The sequence below is a fragment of the Cololabis saira genome, chromosome 22 (assembly GCF_033807715.1).
Source record: "Cololabis saira isolate AMF1-May2022 chromosome 22, fColSai1.1, whole genome shotgun sequence".
In the NCBI taxonomy this organism is placed as follows: Eukaryota; Metazoa; Chordata; class Actinopteri; order Beloniformes; family Belonidae; genus Cololabis; species Cololabis saira.
The window spans coordinates 34,090,358-34,116,327 of NC_084608.1; the positions used below are offsets into that span (position 1 = coordinate 34,090,358).

The 25,970-nt window shown below is 44.6% G+C and overlaps 1 protein-coding gene and 1 long non-coding RNA gene across 4 annotated transcripts; both read left to right on the forward strand.

The window, feature by feature from the left end:
• Positions 1-214: 214 nt before the first annotated feature.
• Positions 215-8,877, forward strand: LOC133423165 (uncharacterized). Its single transcript, XR_009770807.1, has 3 exons — positions 215-240; positions 8,652-8,723; positions 8,853-8,877. It is a non-coding gene; the product is annotated as an uncharacterized LOC133423165 (long non-coding RNA).
• On the forward strand, positions 8,874-24,640 carry LOC133423120 (NACHT, LRR and PYD domains-containing protein 12-like). Of its 3 annotated transcripts, none has more exons than XM_061713256.1 (11): positions 8,874-9,039; positions 10,988-11,052; positions 11,144-12,935; positions 13,439-13,615; positions 16,399-16,572; positions 19,305-19,478; positions 19,624-19,800; positions 22,371-22,544; positions 23,090-23,272; positions 24,000-24,173; positions 24,320-24,640. In XM_061713256.1, exons 1-11 carry the CDS (start codon positions 8,909-8,911, stop codon positions 24,474-24,476), a joined length of 3,378 nt encoding a protein of 1,125 aa, XP_061569240.1. In that variant the 5' UTR covers positions 8,874-8,908; the 3' UTR covers positions 24,477-24,640. The 3 variants fall into 3 exon arrangements, with proteins under 3 accessions (XP_061569240.1, XP_061569241.1, XP_061569242.1); XM_061713257.1 differs by having other exon boundaries at positions 11,147-12,935; XM_061713258.1 differs by lacking the exon at positions 23,090-23,272.
• Positions 24,641-25,970: the final 1,330 nt, after the last annotated feature.

The following is a 25,970-nucleotide window of genomic DNA, read 5'->3' on the forward strand; positions in this document are numbered from 1 at the left end:
AGGAGGAAGAAGAGGAGGAGGAGGAGGAGGAGGAGGAGGAGGAGGAGGAGGAGGAGGAGGAGGAAGAAGAGGAGGAGGAGGAGGAAGAGGAAGAGGAGGAGGAGGAGGAGGAGGAGGAGGAGGAGGAGGAGGAGGAGGAAGAGGAAGAGGAAGAGGAGGAGGAGGAGGAGCAGCTCTGCACAGGTGAAAAACACTTGAAAGTATTCAGAGTCCATATTGATGTGGACGGAGCAGCAGCAGGTGAGTGTTTGTTCTTTCTTCTTATGTTAAAGTGTCTGAGACTGAAACTAAAGAACTAAATAGTTTGGGGTCAGATAAATGTGTCCTTGAGGACTCTTGTTCAGACGTACCTGTATCAGGTTTAATCAAACACAGGAAAAGAGACTTCTGGAGGTTGTTGGGACATTTTTGAGGAAGCAGTAACTGACGCAGCTAACTTCAGGTTTAAGGGTCACATAACTTTCTGACATCACTTTCTGGTGTAAAGGCAGGGGGTTCTGGATGTTACTATGTTGATATTTGAATTAAAACAGGAGCTTCTTCCTCCTCACAGAGGAAACACGCCCCTGTGTGTGTGCGAGTGTGTGTGTGTGTGTGTGTGTGTGTGTGTGTGTGTGTGTGTGTGTGTGTGTGTGTGTGTGTGTGTGTGTGTGTGTGTGTGTGTGTTTTTGTGTGTGTGTGTGTGTGTGTGTGTGTGTGTGTGTGTGTGTGTGTGTGTGTGTGTGTGTGTGTGTGTGTGTGTGTGTGTGTGTGTGTGTGTGTGTGTTGTTTTTCCTCATTCCAGTCAGTCCAGTCTGAACCGGTTTCTCTGAGAGAGTTTATGAGGCAGTTGGATAGTCAGAGAGCAGAGATGTGAATCAGAGGAGAAAAAGAAAAGTGATCAAAACAGGTAAAAAATCAACTAAAGTTGTAGTTTGATGGACCAGTTTAAAATACATTTTTGCAGCGGGACAAAAAAGCAGCAGCACTGCTGTGTTGCAGGTAAGCCAAATATTACTCAACATTACTTTATACGCTATTGTCGCTAGCTAGCTAAGATGTTAAATATAAAAATAGTGAGTGAGTGAGAGAGAGAACCAACACTATAATACCTCCCCATACACACACACACACACACACACACACACACACACACACACACACACACACACACACACACACACACACACACACACACACACACACACACACACACTCACACACACACAGAGAGAGAGAGAGAGAGCTTGAAGGTGACAACAGACTGCCAGGAAAAGGCTATTAGTAGTGTTACTTTAGAACAATATTACTCCAGTAAAAGTAAAAGGAACTTTGCATTAAAAATACTCTTGAAAGCCCAATTTATCCAAAATCTTACTGTAACTGAGTACTACCCACCTCTGGTTATGTGTGTTGTATAGAGTATGGAAAGCACATGTTCCCTCTGCTGTTACTTCACTAACTGTAATGTTGGACTTACACCACAGGCTCAAACTCAGAGAGAGGCAGGTAGGTAAGGTAGGTAAGGGGAAAGCAGCAGCACTGTGGTGCAGGTAGGTTAATATGTTGTAAATGGGGGGCTTCCGGTCTGAGCAGAGCCATGTGAAGACGTGTTTTGGCAGAGCTCCCCACAGGACTACAAAATAACCTCTTTACTGCTCAACATATCGTTTTAACTTATCATCTTCAACCCTGTGCATTTCCCTAAACCAGATTAATAGCTAACTTATCTTAGCTGTTGAGAGAAAAAATGCCGAAAAAGCAAGGAAACAGGTCGGAGCTGGAGGCTAACGCTGATGCTAAGGCCGGACCGAGTGGAGCAGGCGACGTCAATGAGGACAGTCAGCAGGCTGTGCTGCTGGCTATTCAGTCCTTAAAACAGGATCTTATGGCGAAAATAGAGGAAAAGGCGACAGCTCAACTGGCAGAGTTACAAGGCCAGTTCGGCCAATTCAGGACTGAACTCCTGGCTGCGGTGGAGAAAGTCGATAAACGGGTGGCGGTGGCCGAGTCTCGTGTGACAGCGCTGGAGACGGACCTGAGCGGGCGCGCGGACTCGTTTGCCGCCATGGAAGCAGGTGTCGGGGAGATGAGGAGGGAGCTGGCCACGCTGAGGGACCGCTGCGAGGATCTGGAAGCGAGGTCGCGGCGCTGTAATGTGCGCATAACGGGGGTGAAGGAAGGCCGTGAACATGGGAAACATCCTTCTCAGTTTGTAGCTGAGATGTTAAAGGAGGCTCTGAAGCTGGAGAAGCTCCCGACTATAGACCGGGCGCATCGCACCCTCCGCAGCAAACCGACGCAAGAAAACCTCCCGCCCCGGGCGTTTGTAGTCAAATGCCACTACTTCACGGAAAAAGAGTCACTTTTGAAGAAGGCGATGGAGATGAAGTCAGTGACCACCGCGGATGGCGACCACATCCAGATCCTGCAGGATTTCACCCAGACTGTGAGCAAACAACGCGCAGCCTTCACGGAGGTGCGGAGGCTGCTCCGCGGCTGTGACGGGGTCCGTTACGGCCTGAGATACCCCGCAACGCTGAGAATAACCACGGCGGATGGTCGAGAGGCAAGCTTTAAAGATCCGAAGCTGGCTAAGGACTTTGTGCTAAAGACTGTGTTACATGAGGCTTCATAATGTTCAGCTTTGGGTAAGTGGCCACTGGCCGATGTAATTTTTATTAAACGGGGAGATGAGGCTAAGACACATTGAATGCGCGTTGCCTTTTAGTCTGAAAATTTCGTGGGCATCTCTTATCTCATAGAGTTACGTTCGGGCTTGTCTTACTTTTACTATAAATATTTCCACATTTAAAGTTGAAAAAGGGAAACTTGATGTCAAAGCAAAGACTGTGTCAAGAGGCTATAAATATGTTGTAAGAGTTAAGAATTTGTTTGTTTTATATTGGTCCTAGTGGGGAGCACGCATGGTAAGCGGGTTAGGAGAAGAAGGTGACTGGAAGAGGAGGAGGTCTCTATTTAGAGACAAACGGTGTAATGTGTGTGTTCAGGTGTTTGTGTACTAGGTGTAAGGCTGAAGTTACATACAGCCTAATGTTTGTCAAAAATGTGTTTTATGATATTGGTTCAGGATCCCCTCTTTCTTTTTTTTTTTTTTTTCCCTTCCCTTTTTTCCTTTGGCTATCACTGTCATCAAGCTCAGCAAACCCCCATTGAGATGCGTCATTATGTGAAAGGTCCACTTGATGATGATGAATAAAAGTACAGTTGGGGCTGATACCACGCTGGTGAGCTGGAATGTAAGAGGATTGAACCAGCCAGCTAAAAGAAGTAGGGTATTCTCTCATTTAAACAAATTAAAAGCTGAAATAGTTTATTTGCAGGAAACCAACCTTTTAAATAAGGATCAAGCAAGACTCCATCGGGGAGGATTCACACAAATTTTTCACTCTGAATTCGGTCACAAAAGCAGGGGGGTGGCTATCCTCTTGCATCAAAATGTGCCTTTTGAAGAGTCGAACATTATAAGGGACAAAAATGGTCGCTTTGTAATCATTCAAGGGAAACTGTTCAATAGGTCGGTGGTGCTGGCAAATGTATATGCTAATGGGATAACGTTGATTTTTTTCTGACCTTTTTTTCTCTTTTGCCAGGACTGGATTCACATGATTTAATATTAGGGGGTGATTTCAACTGCGTTTTAGATCCAAGGCAAGACCGCTCCAGTACAAAGGTTACACTTAGCAAATCAGCCCGATGCATTAATACTTTCCTTCAAACGTGTGGAATCATAGACCCTTGGAGGTTCAAATATCCAACATCCAAACAGTTCTCTTTCTTCTCCCCAGTGCATCAAACCTACTCTAGAATTGATTATTTTTTAATAGACCAAAAATTACTACCCATGACCACTGAAGTTGAATATGACAGCATTGTCATTTCGGACCACTGTCCAGTACTTCTGAAGCTGCGGCTTGAGGAAAATAAGCCTTTTAAACGTACGTGGCGTCTTAACTCGCGACTGCTGGCTGATAAAAAATTTGTAGATTTCATAAATGCACAAATTGATTTTTTCCTAGAAATGAATGAGTCCCCCGAGATAAGCTTTTGTACGTTGTGGGAGACCATGAAGGCGTATGTAAGGGGACAGATTATCTCATATACGTCTGGGGAAAATAAAAAGAAATCAAAACGGGTTACTGAGCTAATTGACAAGATTAAAAAGGTAGACCAACTCCATTCAACATCACCCTCTGAAAACCTATACAGAGAAAGGATTCTGCTTCAAACAGAATTCGATACTCTGACGAATGATAAAGCGGTGGATCTTCATTTAAGAACTCGTCACAAGCTATACGAGAACGGGGAGCGTGCCAGTAAGCTTTTGAGCCACCAGCTCAAACAATCAGCAGCAGCCGGTTATATATCTGCAATAAAAGACAGGGAAGGTAAGATCGTAAGAGACCAAATAGGCATTAATGCCCATTTTAAGTATTTTTATGAAAATTTGTATACCTCAGAGGCAGGAGAGGGAGAGCCAATCGAGAATTTTTTTAGTAAACTGGAAAGGCCCTCGTTGGAGGAATCGGACAAATTAAAATTAGAAAAAAGTATAACCGTAATGGAAATTGGTAGTGCAATTAGGAAAATGAAACCCGGAAAGGCGCCTGGTCCTGATGGGTTTCCAATAGAATTTTTTAAAACATTTGGCCCTAAACTGATTCCATTGTTGTCTAAGGTATTGAATGAGGCCCTGATTACAAAAGTTCTACCCCCCACTATGACCCAAGCTTCCATTTCAATATTATTAAAAAAGAATAAAGATCCACTAGTGTGTGAGTCTTACCGCCCGGTAAGTTTGCTATGTTGCGATTATAAAATTTTGACTAAGGTATTGGCTGGCAGACTCGAGGAGATTATGCCTAAACTGATCCATCCGGATCAAACGGGTTTTATTACAGGCAGACAGTTGTCAAACAACCTTCGCAGAGTTTACAACATCTTATATCAACCTGGCAGCGTTGAACCAGAAGTGATTCTATCCTTAGATGCGCAAAAAGCGTTTGACAGGATTGAGTATAAATACCTGCTCACCACACTGGAAAAATTTGGCTTTGGACCCATGTTCTGTTCATGGATCAAGATTATTTATACAGCGCCCTATGCCTCAGTGAGAACAAACAGGATAATATCGGACTATTTTCCCCTCTCCAGAGGAACGAGACAGGGTTGTCCATTGAGTCCGCTGCTATTCGATATTGCCATCGAGCCCTTGGCTATGATTTTAAGGCAGACCAGTAGCCTAGCTGGGATATGGAGGTTGGGACACTGGCATAAGGTTTCTCTGTATGCGGATGACCTTATCCTCTTTCTGTCAGATCCATGTACTACTATACCTATTGCTCTCGATCTTATTACCAGGTTTGGTCAAATTTCAGGGTATAAGTTAAATTTAAATAAGAGCGTCTTATTCCCCATAAATGCCAAAGCGCGCCAGATGTCATTTCAGGACTTCCCTTTTTCCATCAATATGGATAGTTTTACTCATCTGGGGGTTTGTGTCACACACAGGCATAAAGATTTGTTCAACAGTAATTTTAAAAGAGTATTTAATGGAGCCAAACAGGATATGGACAGATGGTCGACACTCCCTCTGTCACTCGCCGGAAGGATAAACTCAATAAAAATGTCTATCATGCCCAGATTTTTATTTCTGTTCCAAGCGATACCAGTCTTCATACCTAAATCCTTTTTTAAGGACTTAAATAAGTTAATATCTACTTTTATTTGGAATAAAAAAAATACCCAGAATACAGAGGGGGTATTTGGAGAGAAAGAAGGAGGACGGTGGGCTCTCCCTCCCCAATTTTTTGTATTACTGGGCTGCTAATATCCAAAAAATCTTATTCTGGTTCTCGGATACATCAGATGATAAATGTCCAGTATGGTGTCATATGGAACAATATGCCAGTAAACCAGCTTCACTCCGCTCCCTAATTTGTGCCCCACTACCTTTGAGTAAACGCTGTTGGACAAACAACCCAGTAATAGCTGACTGCCTGAGAATATGGTTGCAGTTTAGGATCCATTTTAAGCATAAACAGGCTCTTGTCGCTTCCCCAATTCTGGCTAACATTAATTTTGCTCCATCCCTAACAGACTCATCTTTTCAACTGTGGAGTAGGAGGGGGATTAACAATGTGATGGATTTATTTAAGGATGGACATTTCATTTCCTTTAAACAGCTAAGGTCAGATCTCAATCTTCCTCAGTCACACTTCTTCAGATACCTGCAGGTGCGGAGCTATGTCAAAAAACACTTCTCTTTGACAACCCCTAAGAGTACATGGATAGATGATTGTTTGACCATGGATCCAGTAGACAGAGGTCTGGTCTCTAGGTTGTATGATAATATCCAGCATGCTGCTGACATATCACTTCATCGTTTTTCAAGGCAATGGGAGGAAGAATTAGGCACCGTCATTTCGGATGTAAACTGGCAAACAGCGGTAACGTTGATACACTCCTCCTCAATTTGTATCCGACATGGGCTGCTGCAATTTAAGGTCTTGCACAGGTTAAATCTTTCTGCCAGTAAGTTAGCCAAACTCTACCCTGGCTTGGACCCAACTTGCATCAGATGCAGGCAGGACCCAGCTACCCTTAGTCATATGTTTTGGTTCTATCCAAAGCTGGATTTATTTTGGGAAAATATATTTGATACATTTTCATATATTTGCAACAAAATTATTAGTCCCAATCCATGGACTGCATTATTTGGGGTCATCCCTGAGGAGACGGCAATTTCTAGGCACCAGGCGGAAGCAGTAGCGTTCTCAACTCTACTCGCACGACGTCTGATACTGTTTAGCTGGAAAAAGGCCACACCTCCCTCTCATAGATGTCTCACCTCAAACTGGAACAACTGAAATACACTGCACGGGGTGATACGCACAGATATTTTAAAGTCTGGTAGCCATTTTTATCTTATTTTGAAGATACATTTCTGACAGTGTAGCCCCCCCCCCCCTTTTTGGGTATGTGTTTTATACATTACATTGTCGTTACATGCCATACCATAGGCATACATTATATTTGTTTTTGTATTGCATTTATTTGTACTTATTTTATGGGTCTGGGAACCAAGTTCTAATGTTAATGTAAATATAATTGAAAAATTCAATAAACATATTTGAATAATAATAATATGTTGTAAATGGTTAGGTGATTTTGTGAAGGTATTCCCCATCTTTGGATTATGCAGACCAAAAGCTCATGAAGCGTCAACATCCGAGACACCACAACCAGAGCCTGTGAAGCCAATTGTCCCCATATCTTTGATTAGGAATATGAAAACTGCATGATGAGTTGACATAGATGATTTAGTTTTATGCTCTAGGTGTTGTGAAAAGGGGATTCTGGCCATTGTAGAAGTTTAAGATATAATTATCTTGATTTCAAGATTTATTCATGCATGAAGAATTACCCATGATGATGAATGCGTGTTATTATGTTATCAAAATGCATCATTCTTTGCAAAAATTCGGATTTTTTGTGTGTATTCTTGCATTGATAAAAGATGTGATTATGGAGCTTTGAGATCACCAGAATGCACCATTTTGAGTCTATTTTTCAAAATTTGAAAAATGTATCACTTAGAGGGTTCGTTGCGCCCTTACTCGTCCGCGTCGAGAATTTTCCTCTTTTTTTAGGAAAAGCTGTTCTGATGCCTGAGTAACACTGCAGATCGCGCTAAAAACGAGATTGATAGGGACCACTGTCGTCAGGGACGCTGGGACATCCCATTTCAAGATATGAGGGGGGTACAAGTGTTGGGAAAGATAATACCTAGTGAAATCCATCATGTTGTTCTGATATGCATTTAATAAGTAAGTTTAGTAATAGAATAAATCAATACAAATAGACACAGAGTAATTCCATAAATGTATTGAAAAAAAAGGCATTTACATTTTCCCCTGAAGCCGAGGTGTGGCAGCTGCCATACCCAATTGACGCCCTTGATCTAAATGACAATAAAATTTCATTCAATACGATTCCACCACTGTTTTCATCTGTAATATTATAAGACAGTGTGCTTAAATGTTAAATGAATACTGCATTCAAACTTACACATTGACTCGGGCAGCAACTTTCTCCCATGCCAATTATCTCTCCTTTGCTGCTGCAGCTGTGTTGCTTTTTTTCTGAAATATGCTCTCATACTCACCATACGCACGTATTAACACTTCTAACTCCAGTGGCGTGAAGTATGTGGATCTTTTGTTGTCACTGGTTGCCATGGTGAATCGTATCAGGGCTCCATTGATGATGGCTTTTTATTTACCTCATGCACGCACTTAACTCAAGGTTAACATACTCAGAGTTGATTGAACTAACTCATATCCGTTGTTCTGGAACCGAAAACTCTGAGTTTCCTATCTCAGGGTAAGTCAACTCAGAGTTCAGGGTTAGACTCAGAGTTTGTTGAACCTGTTTTCTGGAATAACCCTCTGAAGTCCGACTGTTTCCTGAAAACTGTTGTTTTATGATCTCAGAGAAATAAACAGATTTTTTTTGTGTAGAAAACTGAACAGGAGCAGGTAATGTCCAGGTTGGGGCCCTTTAGTGAGAATCAGTGAAGAAGTGGTTTCCTGGATGACTTCATCAGTCTTTCTTTGAGTGTTTAATGAAACAGAAAATATCTTCTCCAGGTGAAGACTCGGCTTCACAGATCCCACCTGGACAGAAATGTTGGCGTCAGGTTAGAGGAGACTCAGCTTCAGGTCTGTCTCATCGTCAGTATCAGTAAAACCTCTTTCTTCCTCCTCACCAGTTTTGACAAAGTCCTTCAGGGAAAGTTGTTACATTGATTTCATGACTTAGTCGTGTTCTAATAAAGTTTCTGTCTACAGATTCAAAGATGGTCGGTGTTTGTGGTTCATGTCTCTGAAAGACTGAAGTCCAGAAGATGGATGATTGTGTGGAGGAAGAGGAGGAGAGACCAGAGTCTCCAGGATCCATCTGTCTGTCTATGAAGAGTGACCGGTCCAAAGAAAATCCTCCATTCTTCAGTAAAGAACCTGGACCCTCAGACACAGAGTAAGACAACTGCTGTTAACTGATTCTATGACTCATCATGACTTTATATTTTCTGTCCATGGTGGTTTATTTGATGATTTAGTTTCTTCAAACATAACTTTTTCCTTCTGGTTCCTGTTTTTCCACCACGGAGTCTTCTGTGTTCCTCAACCATGTGGTCCTGCTGGTTCAGAGAGCAGAGTTTGGTTGAGGATGAAACCACCTCTCCAGATCGGTCCAGGAGAGTCTGCAGCAGTTTTAGGATTCTAGTACTCCTTCATCACATTAAAAACTAATCACTCACACATGTTTTGTTAGTAATAAATAGATAGATTAAATAAAAATATAAAACAACATAAACTTCCATATAATTGCATGGGATTTAGTTTTAATACATGTTTTATTTATAAACTAGATTCAATCCTATCACACCTCCTATTGTTCTCTTTCTATATTAATAAACCTTTTAATTCCTGTTACAAATATAACGCATTAAAGGAGCATGAGGCAGGATTTATGAAAAAAATTCCTATATGTTTTAAGTTTTCTAGTAATAATGTCAGATGAAACGTTCCAAACCAAAACGAATAAGCCCTCTACTGTATCTCTCCGTTGCCTTGAACAGGCTGTGTGCTGCAAAATGTGCTGCAATTGTGGGCTGGAATTTCCCGCGCTGGGCTGCCGATGTGACGTCACATGACGCTGCATGCGCGTTCTCCCCGTTCTCCCGTGCCGGCTTCACTGTTGGCTGCAGTACCCCCGACGGCCGTCGTAGCGAAGGGTGGCGCTATAGAGTCTCATTTCCTTAAATGAGCCTCATGCTCCTTTAATTCATGTAAAGGTTTGACACAAGTAAAACAGACAGAAGCTGCTGCTTCCTGCTCTCATGTATTATGAGCCGCCAGCGAGAAACTCGCTCCCTCTACTGGACAAACCATGGTGACTCGTTGATGACATTAAAAACTCATAAGTTAAAGATGTTTTGATAGTTATAAATAGATAGATTAAATAAATCAATAAGATTATGAAAGAATGAAAATCAAAGAATTGATGTTAGACATTAATAATAGTACCAACCTTTCTCAAATACAAAAATCGGAATATCTACAATTTGCAATAAGAAATCTCTGTTGCTTTTGGTAAACGGATTAAAACATTGCTTAATTATTACTCTAGTCAGAATCGGGGGAAGAAGATAAAGTAGGAATCTCAAATTCTCAGACTCAATCAGAGCAGTTGGACCTTAACAAAGCCCCAGGTGCTTTTGTCAGATCACGGTCCAAGTGGAAGAAGATGGAAAATCCATCCTTTTATGAGGCTTGAAAAACCAAGACAAGGAAAATCTGCAGTTTCTCCTTTATTGATTAAAGGGGAGGAATGTATCAACTCAAAAATAATATCTAAAGAGTCTTTGAACGTTTGAATGATGCCTCTGTGATAAAGTACGGCCGAGCAAATTAGGAACGAATCTTTGCCATTTTCTCCGCTTTTTGCCGTCTAGCATTGCCACTGTAACACTATTGAGGGAGAAAAGTACCAGCCATGGAAGGCACGATGGAGACGCACGTGTTGATGTCTGCCATGCCTGGGAGCACGTTACGATCCGGGCCGCATTAACGGATGAAAAAACGCTTGGAAGAATAAGTGCAAGAAGAAAAGGGAAACCGATCCTGGATCCTAAGATCTCGCCCGGGCAAACTGGTTTTCCTCGTTTTTTCTGGTGTTTTTTCTTTCTTCCACTACTGGCATACACATAAACGTATGAATGTAAAACATATACACTTAAATAAATGAATGTGGTCTTCCAGAAGCATCAGTTTTATTCCCGTCTGGAGGCTGAATTCAAACAGAAAAGCAGCCACACTTTTACTCTCTGAGACCACCTGAGCTTCTGGACACTGTTGACTCATCTGGATGTTTTTCTACAACAGTCAGAAATGACTTTAGTGATGAAGACATGTGTTCACAGAGGGAGGAAGAGGAGAGGAGTTGGTGTGGAGGAGCAGCCGTCCAGTCAGAGCAGAACTGTACCAGGTAAGACTGAACTTCTGTCTGCTGATGGAATCATTTCTGACAACTGGAAACACTTTTGTTCTGTAGTTTCAGAGTTCTTCTTGTCTTTCAGCAGATGCTGGTCTGCAGGAGGTCCTAGATGAACACAAGACCAGTCTGAGGAGCAGATGTGAACATGTGACTGAAGGAACTGATGAACCAGGAAGTAGAACCCCCCTCAACAGGATCTACACGGAGCTCTTCATCACAGAGGGACTGAGTGAAGAGGTCGATACCCAACATGAGGTGAGGCAGCTGGAGACAGCTTCCAGGATGAAGAGCCGCCATGACGCTCCAATCAGGTGCCAGGACATCTTTAAAGCCTTACCTGACCAACGTGGAGCCATCAGAGTGGTTCTGACGAACGGCGTCGCTGGCGCTGGGAAAACCTTCTCGGTTCAGAAGTTCTCTCTGGACTGGGCCGAGGGCTCGGAGAACCAAGACGTCACCGTGGTGATTCTGCTCTCGTTCAGGGAGCTGAACCTGATCAGAGATGAGCAGCTCAGTCTTCTCAGGCTGATCCAGGTTTTCCATCCATCGTTCCAGAAGCTCACAGCAGAGCAGCTGGCTGCCGGGAAACCGTTGTTCATCTTTGACGGCCTGGATGAAAGCAGACGTTCCCTGGACTTCAACAACGGTCCGGTCGTGTCTGACGTCACACAGAGCTCATCGGTCAACGTGCTGCTGACCAACCTCATCCAGGGGAACCTGCTTCCCTCAGCTCTCATCTGGATCACTTCCAGACCTGCAGCAGCCAATCAGATCCCTCACAAACACGTGGACAGGGTGACAGAAGTACGAGGCTTCACCGACGGCCAGAAGGAGGAATACTTCAGGAGGAGGTTCAGGGATGAAGAGCGGTCCAGCAGCATCGTCTCCCACATGAAGACATCCAGAACCCTCCACATCATGTGTCAACTCCCGGTCTTCTGCTGGATCACTGCTTCAGTTCTGGACCACATGTTGACCACAGAGCAGAGAGGAGAGCTGCCCAAGACCCTGACTGACATGTTCTCCCACTTCCTGCTGGTCCAGACGAAGAGGAAGAAGAACAAGTACCAGGAGGGACATGAGACGAGTCCACAGGAGCTGACGGAGGCTGACAGGGACCTTCTTCTGAAGCTGGGGAGGCTGGCGTTTAAACATCTGGAGAAAGGAAACATCATGTTCTACCAAGAAGACCTGGAGCAGTGTGGTCTTGATGTCCCAGAGGCCTCGGTGTACTCAGGAGTTTGTACCCAGATCTTCAGGAGAGAGTGTGAGGTCTTCCAGAAACCCGTCTACTGCTTTGTTCATCTGAGCATCCAGGAGTTCCTGGCTGCAGTCTACGTGCTCCACTGTTGGTCCACCGGAAACACAGATGTGCTGGAGAACTTCCTGGGAGGAAACTACACATACTCCTCTCTGGATAACTTCCTGAAGAGAGTCATGCGGAAATCCCTGGAGAGTAAAAATGGCCACCTGGACCTGTTTGTCCGCTTCCTTCATGGTCTTTCTGTGGAGTCCAACCAGAGACTGTTAGGAGGTCTGCTGGACCTGACGGAGAACGATCCAGAGACCATCCAGAGAGTCATCTACAACCTGAAGCAGAACACTGGCAGTATCTCTCCTGACAGAAGCATCAACATGTTCCAGTGTCTGATGGAGATGAACGACCTCTCAGTTCATCAGCAGATCCAAGAGTTCCTGAAGTCAGAGAACAGATCAGAGCAGGAACTCTCTGAGATCCAGTGTTCAGCTCTGGCCTACATGCTGCAGATGTCGGAGGAGGTTCTGGATGAGTTGGACCTGAACAAGTACAAGACAACAACACCATTGGGTAGACTGAGACTGATTGCAGCTGTGAGGAACTGCAGAAAGGCTCGGTGAGTCCAGATGGATCAATAACACCATCTGTTAGCAGTTCACTTCTTCAATTCTTGTTTTGATCTTGAAAATGAAAACTTTTGAAGTCGGATGTGTTTGTTTTATTCTGGGCCACCTCAAGTCACCTCAACCAGAGGTTCATGTTTCAAACACTTGATCTAGTTGATATTTCTGCTGCTCAGAGATGAATCTATGTAACGGAGAAAGATGAAACATCAGAACCACCGGGGAGTTTTGTTGATGTGAACTTACAGACAGTTTTACACGGAACTCATCAGATCAAACATTTTCATTGAGATTATTGAAGAAGTTTACCAGTTTAAACGGCTCAGAGTTGTAAACCTACAATAGTTTTATGTGGACACAGTTGTACTTGGTACGTGACTTTAATTCTAGTAACTCTGGTTCTGTGATCTCCTGCACCGTCCTGTAACTCCTGTGGGTCAGTCTGGCTTTAAATCAGACTTTATTACAACTGACATCATATTTTCTCTCATCACAGATTTGTTGGTTGTAAACTCTCAGAGACTGAATGTGAAGTTGTTGCATCGGCTCTGAAGTCCAACCCCTCCCATCTGACAGAACTGGACCTGAGTAAGAACCAGAAGCTGCAGGATTCAGGAGTGAAGCTTCTGTCTGGTGGACTGGAGAGTCCAAACTGTAGACTGGAGACTCTGAGGTCAGTCCACTGGAGATGTTTCCACATTTATCCACTTATCATCCTCCAAAGATGGAACTGTCTCCAAAAGTTCTGTCTCTAATAGAATAAAATAGAATAGAATAGAATAGAATAGAATAGAATAGAATAGAATAGAATAGAATAGAATAGAATAGAATAGAGGTTTATTAGCATTTGCACCAGACGGTACCGGTACATTGGAATTCTTTCTTTCGTTCTCCCAAAGTCAGGCAAGGATAAATAACTATATAACAACAATTAACATATATTGCAATAACAACAATGTACATATAATACAAAAATATATACACCGGTATACAATGTCCTTGTATAGCTGAGGACCCTGAGTTGCATCACCGTTAAATACACGACATTTACCAGGTAGATGAGAGATTTATTGTACATTTTACTTAGCCGACTACACAATTAAGTCCAGCCGGCTACTTTAATGACCATTATTTTTATAGCCTATAAATATTATTTTTCGATTTTAATAAAATTACATGTTTTTCTCACAGACTGATAATAATGTCAAACTGAACCGCACTCATTAAAGTTGTGATTCGCTCTGCTTGTACTGATAATAACCACAAATTACTCTGATCGACGCCGACTTCATTGAGAGAAACTCCGCTGCCCGACATGGGTGTGTGCGCGCACTCAGCGGAGTGAATGTGTCGGAACTCGGAGGCAACAAGCAGAGCTCACCATGATGCTTCTTTTGTCACCATAAAAACGGTACGTCCCTACTTACTCAGGCTATCCACTGCAAAATTTCACCAGTTTAACCAGTTCGTATTAAAAAGAGACGCCAAAAGAAAGCCTAACCGCATTGCATCGTTTAGCCCAAAACGTTCTACCGGTAATCCAGTCTTCTCTTCAATAGTTCAATTAGCACCACCTGCGACATGTGAGTGTATTTTCATGCACTTCATTAGTTACGCTAATGAATAAAAGAAGATGCAATATGTTTGTTGTAATAATAATGATATGATAATAATATATAGAGTAGATATTGATGGTGATAATAATAATAATAATAATAATAATAATAATAATAATAATAATAATGATAAATGATAATGACAAAGTAGCGGCAAGGCAAGTTCAGGAAAACAGGCGGAGTGCGGGGCTCTGAGCAGGAGAATAATCCGACACCGCAGCTTGTGGGAGGTTTATGAGCAGGCTGGATGATGAGGCTGAATAGTTGTGGAGAAAGTGATCAGGATCAGCTCCGGCCAAGTCTGACCAGGCTTTGGCGCCCTCTGGCGCCTTACCGGGCCTGTCGGGGTGGTCGTGGTAGAAGGCCCGGAGGAGGTCTTTGTCCAAGATATGTCGTCGTGGGATCCATAACCGCTCCTCCGGGCCGTACCCCTCCCAGTCCACGAGGTACTGGAACCCTCCACCTCTGCGGCGGACGTCCAACATCTCCCAAACGGTGTATGCCGGTGCTCCATCCACGATCCGGACCGGGGGAGGATCGTCGGCTGGGGGTGACAGGTCAGACTCCACCACCAGGGACACGTGAAAGGTGGGATGGACCTTCATGGAGTCCGGGAACCGCAGTCGTACCGCCGCTGGGTTGACCATCCGGTCGACCTGGAAGGGGCCACGTACCGCGGTGCCACCTCCACCCTCAATGGCAATGTCGTGTCCTTCACGTGTGGTCGTGAACTTACTGATGACGTCATGTTTCCTCATATTCTGCACTTCACTGCATCACCAGTGAGTGTCGCCAACGGACAAAACCTCTGAAATGTGCGTACGCCAGACATGATGTGTGTGTGAAAGACCTCAACTTTCCACGTTCAAATCACTTTTTGAACATTCGACCGTGAGCGTAGAAAGTGGCGTACGCACATTTTTCATGCGCCACACGTTTTGTCCATGAGGCCCCAGGTGTTGCAGAATTGAAGTGCCAATGCCACCGCGTCGTCCACTGATCTGTTGGAGCGGTAGGCAAACTGAAGAGGTCAACAGTGTCTGGCAGCACAGAGTTGAGCTGTCGGAGGACCAGCTTCTCCAGACTCTTCATGGAAACTGAAGTGAGTGCCACGGGTCTGAAGTCCCAGTACATCAGGTCAGAGTACATGTTTGATAAGTACTTTGTACTTTCTTATGTTTGTAGTCTGCAGTTTCCTGAGTCTGAACTAGTTTTAAAACAGCTGCAGGTTTTGGCATGAGGTGAGATTACAGAACCCAAAAGCAGGAGACCCAAAGGTGACAGAGGGCAGCAAAGTCCTTTATTTGAACAAAACATAAACACATACAAAAAGGCCTCTGACAGGATACAGAGAGAAACCTGAAGATGACTGGAAGGCGTGCAGACTGACAACCAGCACAGAGCCCCCTCAGGGACCGACGCCACCCTCCATGGTCTGTTCCAGTGGGGGGGCTACAACCTGAGCATCAGCACCTACAGAGCTTCAACAACAGATTCTACCAGCTACTGTAAGGCTGTTGGCTCCGGACACCGAGGAGGGAAACCCCACTCTCTCACTCAGAACAATGAACCCCCCGGGACTCTGGGACATGCACAATACTTCCTAGGTAGCTGTTTTTAACTTGTACAAATGGCAGTAAACTGTATTCTATTCTATTCAATTCTAGCAGAAAACTTCAGGATGTTCATTAAAAGGTGAACATGTCAGAGGAACAACCAGGAACCAACATCATGGATATAATAAAACTTTTAAACCTGTTTTATAAAGTCCCGATACCAGTGATGACCCACATGAACCTGATGACAAAGTTGATATTTGAAGAACTTACTTTTTGTTCAGATTGCAGGACTGCGTGTTGTCAGAGATCAGCTGTTCTTCTCTGGGCTCAGCTCTGAAGTCCAACCCCTCCCATCTGGAACATCTGGACCTGAGTCTGAACTACCTGCAGGATTCAGGAGTGAAACATCTGTGGGGTTTTCTGGAGAGTCCAGACTGCAGACTGGAGACTCTGAGGTCAGTTCACAGATTTAAAACATTGTAGACGCTTTGAAAAGTCCGTCCAAACATATCCTCCACAAACACAGATGAAACTAAGGAGTGTGTTCAGTCAGAGACGTCTTCAGGTTCTCCGTCATACAGACGGCTGCAGGAGATCATTCCTGAACACACCTGCAAACTTCTAGAAAGACTCTTTCTAATGACTCTGTAACACTCTTTCTGCTGCAACCATCAGTTCCCTTTAGAGGTCAATATAGTATAATTCATTTAATTAAACATGTCCAGAAGTTTATTTCTCCCTTTTGTCCTGGAACATATGTGTGATGATGTTTAAAGTGTAAAAGTTGGAGTTGAAGTTTAAAGTGCAGTCTGAGTGGAAGTGTAGCGCCTCTCCAGTGGATGTGACCAGAACGAGGTTCTGACCTGAGTTCTTTGAACCTTCAGAGAACTTGTGGTTCCTTCAATAAAGTCAACAGAATTCACCTGAGGTGCAAGCGATCGTTCATCTTTAACTAATATAGTCTTTCACTATGAGGGACTCTTCAATCATGAATTCCTGCTCTTCAACATACAATTACAAGTGATTCAATGTCTCTGAACTTAATTTTCACTCTTTAAACCATTAAACCTCAAATAACTGCCAATTTGCATTAACTACTAAAATGATCAAAAGTAGAGAATAAACACACATATCAGGAAAATTATGAAACATTTACTTAAAGAAAACAGAAATAGCAGTTAAATATTGCTTTCAAAAGTATTCAGAAACACTTCCAACCCTCAGGATGATAAAAGCATTCAGAATGGTCTCTATCAAACTCAGAGACATCCTTTGGGCCCATATAATTAACTTATAGTCGGCAGTAAAATAAAGTTATACTCAAATGTCCAAATGTTGCAGCCACCAACAAACGAAGGCTGAATAAGACAACGGTCCCTTCAGAGACGTTGCACCACCCCAGTCTTGGAGGATGAGCAGAGATATCCAGCAGCTGCAGAGATGACTCAGCCTCACGGTCGCCTCCGTCCGTCCCCTCACACGGCGACGCTGTCAGGCTCCATCACTTCTCCGTCAGGCTCACAGATCCACCCGGGCTCTGTCGATTTAGCCTGCAGGCCGCTAGCCTCTTAACAAAGTCCATGCCAAGCAATTAGGACGGTCTTAGCAGCAACTCGGTCAACGTCTTCGTTGAATGTGTGGCTTGAACTGACCGACTCTACCACCACTTCAGTTTGTGAGAGTCCTGGTCGGACACCTGAGAGTCTCCCGTCACAGCAGATAACACGTGTCATCCTGCAGCAGACGTCCTGCATCCTCCCCCACAGCTGTAACTCCGCCCCCCTCCCCACTACACACATTCAGTCGTATCCTTGGCCCCTCCCACCCTTGAATGCAATTGGCTCTTCACAACAGAATTACCAAATAAAATATATTCACTTAACTTCCGTATTTGTCTTTTTACTTATTTTAACAAACACAATGAGCTCCTATTAACATCAAAACCCGCTACACAAATTTTCAGTTCAATTTTCTTTATACAACGTCTATTACAACACAGTTGTCTCTGGGATCTTTCCAGAGACCAGAACTTGACCACCGAGCAATTATTACATAAAGATAAACACTGGCAGGTAAAAACTCCCCTTTAGGAGGGAAGAAACCTGGACCAGGACCTGGATCTTAAGGGTGGGCAAACATCACAGAAGAGAAAAGGAGGGGGGGGGCAGACCAGGACAACAAACTACAAGAGCTAACTAGAGGTTTACTGAACACTAACTAGAGGTTTACTAAACACTAACTAGAGGTTTACTAAACACTAACTAGAGGTTTACTAACACTAACGTTTAAAGGTGGAGGCGGTGTCTGCCTCCTGAACCCAAATTGGAAGTTGTTTCCATAGTAACGGTTCCTGGTAGCAGGAGACCCGTCCTCCAGATCTACATGTGGATCCTCTAGGAACTAGTAGTAAACCTGAACTTTCAGAACGGAGAACTCTGTTAGGAACATGAGGAACTATCAGGTCCTGCAATTATCGTGGAGTTAGGCCGTTTTGGACTTTATACACAAGTAATACCATTGTAATTGGATTCCAAGTTTTACGGGGACCAGTGGAGTGAGGCCAACACCGGAGAGACGTGATCTCTCTGCTTGATTTTTTTCAACGAGAGAAAAATTTTTTTTGAGTAGTCGGTCGGGGTCTATCAAACACGTGGATGATTTAGCTTTATTGACGACTGAGGTCAGCTCGGGGAGGTCTACAGGATCGAAACAGTCTAGAGTCAAGTCAGAGCCTGAGGAAGTCGCTAAAGCTGAAGAAACGGCCACAGCGGCTACCGGGTCGTCCTGGTTGATTTCTACTCTGATCCTGATATTTTACTGCTAAAGAAGCTCATAAAGTCGTTTCTACTGAGAGCTGCAGGAAGCTCAGCTCAACAGAGTTGTGTCTCTTTGTCAGCCTGGCTACAGCGCTGAACAGAAAACGTGGATTATTTTTATTATCCTCTATCCACGATGAGTAATGAGCTGTTCTAGCTGTGTGAAGGGCTTTTTTATAGACTAGACTTTTCCATGTACGATAAGAGTCTACAGACTTACAAGAGAACCACTGCCTTTCCATTTTACACACTTTTCTTAACATTTCAGCTTCAGAGCTGTTTAACTATGAACTTATTTACACAAATATGTTTTATGAAACATTTATTTCAACACGGTTACAGAAGTCATCAGCTGTTTCTTCTTCATTCAGGTTGGAGGGCTGCGTGTTGTCAGAGATCAGCTGTTCTTCTCTGGTCTCAGCTCTGAAGTCCAACCCCTCCCACCTGAAACATCTGGACCTGAGCTGGAACCAGCTGCAGGATTCAGGAGTGAAACATCTGTGTGGTTTCCTGGAGAGTCCAGACTGCAGACTGGAGACTCTGAGGTCAGACATGTTTTAGTTGTGTGTTCAGATGAATCTGATGTGAAAGTTGTGTTGACATTAACCAGCAGACATCAGACTGATCTCCTGCTGATCCACACTGACCATCAGACTGCTCTGGTTCTTCTTCTCTGGTGTCTTTGTGCAGCTTGCAGTGCTGCGGTCTGTCAGAGATCAGCTGTTCTTCTCTGGTCTCAGCTCTGAAGTCCAACCCCTCCCATCTGAAACATCTGGACCTGAGATTCAACTACAAGCTGCAGGCTGCAGATGTGGAGCAGCTGTCTGGTCTGGTGGAGAGTCCACACTACCAGCTGCAGACTCTCAGGTCGGTTCTGACTGGAGCTTTTGGAGTTTTCTTGGAGGTTTTGGTTTCCTCAAACAGAGAAGACTCCGTCAGTCCAGGTGAAGGTGTTTCAGGTGTTGATCGTCTGAACCTCCTGCTGCTTCTTCATCATTCAGTCACATTTCATGTGAAACCTGCTGTGATCCATGTGTGTTCTGTTAGAGCCACACACACCTCACCGTCACACATGTGTGTTCTGTTAGAACCACACACACCTCACCGTCACACATGTGTGTTCTGTTAGAACCACACACACCTCACCGTCACACATGTGTGTTCTGTTAGAACCACACACACCTCACCGTCACACACGTGTGTTCTGTTAGAACCACACACACCTCACCGTCACACACGTGTGTTCTGTTAGAACCACACACACCTCACCGTCACACATGTGTGTTAGAACCACACACACCTCACCGTCACACATGTGTGTTCTGTTAGAACCACACACACCTCACCGTCACACATGTGTGTTCCTGCTGTCATGAAGCAGCTCCAGGTCCAGACAGAACCTGACAGAACCAGACAGAAGTGAGTTACATATTCATGTTTAAATCCTCTATGAAAGCTCATCTCTGATGGAGACAGACCCCCCTGAAGACACAGACCACACATGTCCTGAAGGAAGACGGGTTTCTGCTGACGGCTAACAAACTAACGTGTTGTTCAGGTTTCAGGGACTGGGCTGGAATGACGGCTGACCAGGCGTAAAGAACCCTCATCTAAATAATTATTGATCCAAATAGGAATCAGAGGGACCAGGAGAGGGAGATGGGGACCGTGCAGGGACGGGCCACCGGTCCAGAGACCAGGACGGTCTGTAGTTCGGTTAGTGTGAGGCAGAAGACGGATCCAGGAACAGCGGGCCAGGGCCAGAACCCAAGACAGACAGATAAGCTCAGACAGACGTAGCGATCAGGGCTGGACCTGAAACAGGTCCAAGGACACAGATCCGGTCCAGCATAGCAGTCCCAGGAGAACTGCTGGAGACCGGTATCTGCAGGGAGACCACAAACCCAATCTGGCAGAGTGAGAGCTGCAGACGGTTTAAATAGAAGAGGAAGAGGTGAGGATGATGAGGGGGATCAGCTGGCAGGAAACTCTTCATCTCCCTCCAGAAGGTTCTTCATGGACCGCTGTAGTTGCTGTGAGGTCGGGGTTTGTCTGTACCGCCGTATCTCTTTACAGCAGACGTTCTCCCCCGGGCTCCGCTGCTGCACATTCACTGCACGTGCACCGTCCCACATGTGAACATATTGTAGAGTAAAAGTGTTGCTTGAGTCAACAATGGAAGCGTCCAACAGCTCTCTCAGTCAGCAGCTCCCCGGTCCAGAACTCATGAGTGACGTTCAGAAGCTTCCTGCAGCCGTTGTTGTCCTGGTTCTGGAGGAACGGAGACAAACGCTCGTTGATAAACTGGTCTCCACGCCAGAACCAGCACCACGCAGGTTTTCCCATCAGCCTTTAACACGTGTGGCGTCTGTGGAGGGAGGAGCAGCAGAGGCTGCAGAGAGCAGCAGGAGGAAAGAAGCAACAGGAAGTAACATTAGTCTGTCAATCAACACCACTCTGATCATCCCAACCTTTATTCCATGAAAATAGATGTTATCTGTAATAAGTAGATAAAGTTGTGATCCAGTGAAAGGACCAGCAGCTCTTCCTGCTGCTGCTCCCTCAGACAGTCCACACCAGATCCTGGAGCAGAAGATGTTCAGCATCGTTATGTCAGATATCACATCTCACAATCAACAAGACCAAACTGCTGCTTTCCTTCATGAAGATGCTCCAAACACTGTAAAATAAAACACATCTGTGACTCCGCAGAGCTAAAAGTAAAACATATAATCAGCTGAGAGAGTAAAATGTAGTTTTGAACAACAAAACAATTTGTTTACTTTCAGGAATATTGTTGAATAGTGTTTAATAATCTTATTACTATCAGTGGGATGATGCAGGTCCTGTATGGAGTTCTCCAGAACCTCTTCTCCTCCTACAATCACTTCTGTTTGATTGTGATAAGTCTGTCATTTGTGTTTCATCCATTATTAACAGAAATATGATGAAATAATTATAATAATTCTGATAAAAATACCAAAACATTGATGAATGTTGAATTTGACGGCAGCAACAGAATCAGTAAAAGTCCAGTCCTGCATTCCCAAGTCCATACAGTCTCCATGATCCCCCGATAGTAATCAGAGTACTCACCGCTACTCTAGAATACTTTGTTACCACATTCCTGAAAGTAAACGTAGTACTTTGTTGGCTGTCGTTAAAAATGATCATCTGATCAAAGAGACGACCCGGTATCTCCGTCCTGCGTTTAATGTGGAAGCTTCAAGAATCCTGACAGACGTGTTTCTGAACTGTGGAGTTTCTGAGTGAACATGAGGGAAGATCCTGGAAACGCCAGGCAGAAAGAACCGGGCCAGGATTTGGACCAGGAACCTTGTGACTGTGAAGCTCCAGTGTTGCCCACCACACCCCCCTGAACGGAGGAGGAGAAAACACTCATCTAGATGTTTATCTGTGTTTTATTCTTTCTCCAGGTGGGAGCGCTGCAGTTTGTCAGAGATCAGATGTGATGATCTGGTCTCAGCTCTGGAGTCCAACCCGTCTGATCTGGAACATCTGGACCTGAGTGAGAACGAGCTGCAGGATTCAGATGTGAAGCAGCTGTGTGTTTTCCTGGAGAGTCCAGACTGCAGACTGGAGACTCTGAGGTTTGTTCTTTGACTGAAGTTGTAACAGTTGTGAGTTCTGCAGCCACAAACACCTGAGCTGCTCTGAACCATCCTGGTCTCTGGACTCATCTGCTCCTGACATCATTAGAAACAAGCTGAAGTGTCTGCAGGCTGCTTTCCTCTCCGTGGAGCACAAGTGTGCAGTATAGAGTGGTGAACGATGTTCCCTCAACAAAGACGTCTTCATTCCATCCCAACATGAACTGAACCTGTGCAGCAGAATGTTTGTTTGTGCAGAGATCATGCAGCATCGTCTACAAACATCTTCATCTTCATCTGTCCAACATGTTTCAACTGATCCAAACACTGAGATTCTAACGTTTGTACCGACTGAGATATTCCAACACAACATGAGTTTGTATGGATGATCCACTGGTGGAGCTGCAGAGCTGCAGAGCTGAAGTCACTACGTCTTTATTGGAGCAGCAGCATGATGTCATGAATATTGATGAAGCTCTTTTTCACTGGTTCTGTTGGAACCTGCACCCTGGTGGTTCAGCTCACATCTTTTATTCTTCATGCAGGTTGGAGAAATGCAGGATGTCAGAGATCAGCTGTTCTTCTCTGGTCTCAGTTCTGAAGTCCAACCCCTCCCATCTGAAACATCTGAAACATCTGGACCTGAGCTGGAACCAGCTGAAGGATTCAGGAGTGAAACATCTGTGTGGTTTCCTGGAGAGTCCAGACTGCAGACTGGAGACTCTGAGGTCAGACATGTTTTAGTTTTGTGTTCAGATGAACCTGATGTGAAAGTTGTGTTGACACTAACCTGCAGACATCAGGCTGATCTCCTGCTGATCCACACTGACCATCTGACTGCTCTGGTTGTGTTTCATCATATTTCTCTGGATGTCTCACTATGGGATGTCCCGCTGCATTAATCTCATTACACCAATGCTGATTGGCTGGTGAAACGTGTCCGTCCGCCGCAGGACCAGCTACCTTAGATGTCCCGTGTGGACGACACCACGTCATTCAACCTCCTCTTCTCACTCGGAGCTCATCTGGCGTCCTGGGCTTGTTAGCTGAACTGTCCCCAGACAGATCTCACTAGCTTCTGTCTCCGGGCCCTAACCAGCCTTGGATGTGTTTTATCTGCTGCGTCGGTCCCACCAGCTGGAATGTTGTGCTTTCCTCGCCCTCCCTGGCTCGGTTGGCGCCGTCACGACGCCTCACCACGGCTGCTCCAGTACCGAGTGTTAGCACAGCAGCTCCTTTCTCCCACCTGGTGGAGGAACCGGAGGTTAGCGTGGGCTGGGGCTCCCAGCTCCACCCCCGCCCCGCAGGAGGAAGACGTCCTGGAACTGGATTATTATTTATTGGAGCAGCAGCATGATGTCATGAATATTGATGAAGCTCTTTTTCACTGGTTCTGTTGGACTGTTGGAACCTGCACCCTGGTGGTTCAGCTCACATCTTTTATTCTTCATGCAGGTTGGAGAAATGCAGGATCTCAGAGATCAGCTGTTCTTCTCTGGTCTCAGCTCTGAAGTCCAACCCCTCCCATCTGAAACTTCTGGACCTGAGCAGGAACAACCTGAAGGATTCAGGAGTGAAACATCTGTGTGGTTTCCTGGAGAGTCCAGACTGCAGACTGGAGACTCTGAGGTCAGACATGTTTTAGTTTTGTGTTCAGATGAATCTGATGTGAAAGTTGTGTTGACACTAACCTGCAGACATCAGGCTGATCTCCTGCTGATCCACACTGACCATCAGGCTGCTCTGGTTTCTTCTTCTCTGGTGTCTTTGTGCAGCTTGCAGTACTGCGGTCTGCCACGGATCATCTGTTCTTCTCTGGTCTCAGCTCTGAAGTCCAACCCCTCCCACCTGAAACATCTGGACCTGAGCTATAACAACCTGTATGCTGCAGACATGGAGCAGCTGTCTGATCTGCTTAGGGATGGGAATTGATAAGATTTTTTCGATTCCGATTCTCTTATCGATTCTGCTTATCGATTCGATTCTTTATCGATTCTCTTATCGATTCTCATTTGGAAAAAAGGAGAAGAAACAATTTTAGTATCAACTTTGTTTTAATAAAACAAAGTTGATACTAAAATACTAAAAAGAAACAATTTTAGTATCAACTTTGTTTTAATAAAACAAAGTTGATACTAAAATTGTTTCTTTGTTTCAATTTCTTTGTTTCTCTGATCTTTTTTGTTCAAAGATATAAAACTTTTATATCTTTGAACAAAAAAAATATAATGAGGTCTTAAGACGCCCCCAGCCTTGGGCTCCTCGATGGTGCCAGGGGGTCCCCACAAAATGATTTGTAATATACAGTAAAATATGTATTTAATATAAAATAATAATAATAAAATAAATATTCTTCTGTACAAATTAACGAAAAACAACAAATTACTTTGTAGCAATTCCACAAGAATGTCCAGTAACATGTTCAACACCACAAACTTAGTCCCTGCTTGGTGACATTCATCTATTCTGGCCTGATACTCTTCCCTGCCTTTTTTTTTTTTTTTTTTTTTTTTACCTTGTCTGCACACATATTATTGATTGATACCATGACGGTAGAAACCAAAAGTGTATATATGTGCATTATTACTATATGTAATATATACATATATATATACGCACACATATGCGTACACATACATAAATATACACATACAAACCCAGTGTTTTTTTTTTTTTTTTTTTGGGGGGGGGGAGGGGCTGGGGGGGGGGTGGTGACGACATCCACTGCCAATCCAGGAAGCAGGAACACACGGAGACACACGTCAAGCACTGGAAATCTGCAACAAAAAAACCACAAACAAAGCACGAAACCGGCACGGAGCCATCCAAAACACGAACAGCAATCGACCTAAATCTTGAGATCTGATCGCAGTCTGAGCTAAGCTATCGCTACCGCTACCTAACCCAAAAACTAGAGAGCCAGCATGCAGGTGAACAAGCCAGTGTGTATGTCTATGTGTGTGTGTGTATGTATATGATCATGCATGTGTGTGTGTGTGTGTGTGTGTGTGTGTGTGTGTGTGTGTATGCATGTGACTAAATGACTATATGTGTGTGTGTGTGTGTGTGTGTGTGTGTGTGTGTGTGTGTGTGTGTGTGTGTGTGTGTGTGTGTGTGTGTGTGTGTGTGTGTGTGTGTGTGTGTGTGTGTGTGTGTGTGTGTGTATGTAATAAACCAAACAAAGCTCCACCTGAAGTGTATCTATAGTGGGGGAGGGGGGGGAGCAACCCCGCCACCCGTGAGACCAGAGGCCGACAAGGAAGAGCCCGGAACCCAGGCCACCGGCAACCCCACAGAGGGGAGAAGTAGGAGGGAGGCAACCCACCGCCTGCGAGGCCCCCCCCCCCACCCGGCGGCGGCCGAGGGGGCCCGCGGGCGGGGCCCCCACGGCGCGGAAAGAAGCAGCCAGGGATCCCGCGGCGGCGG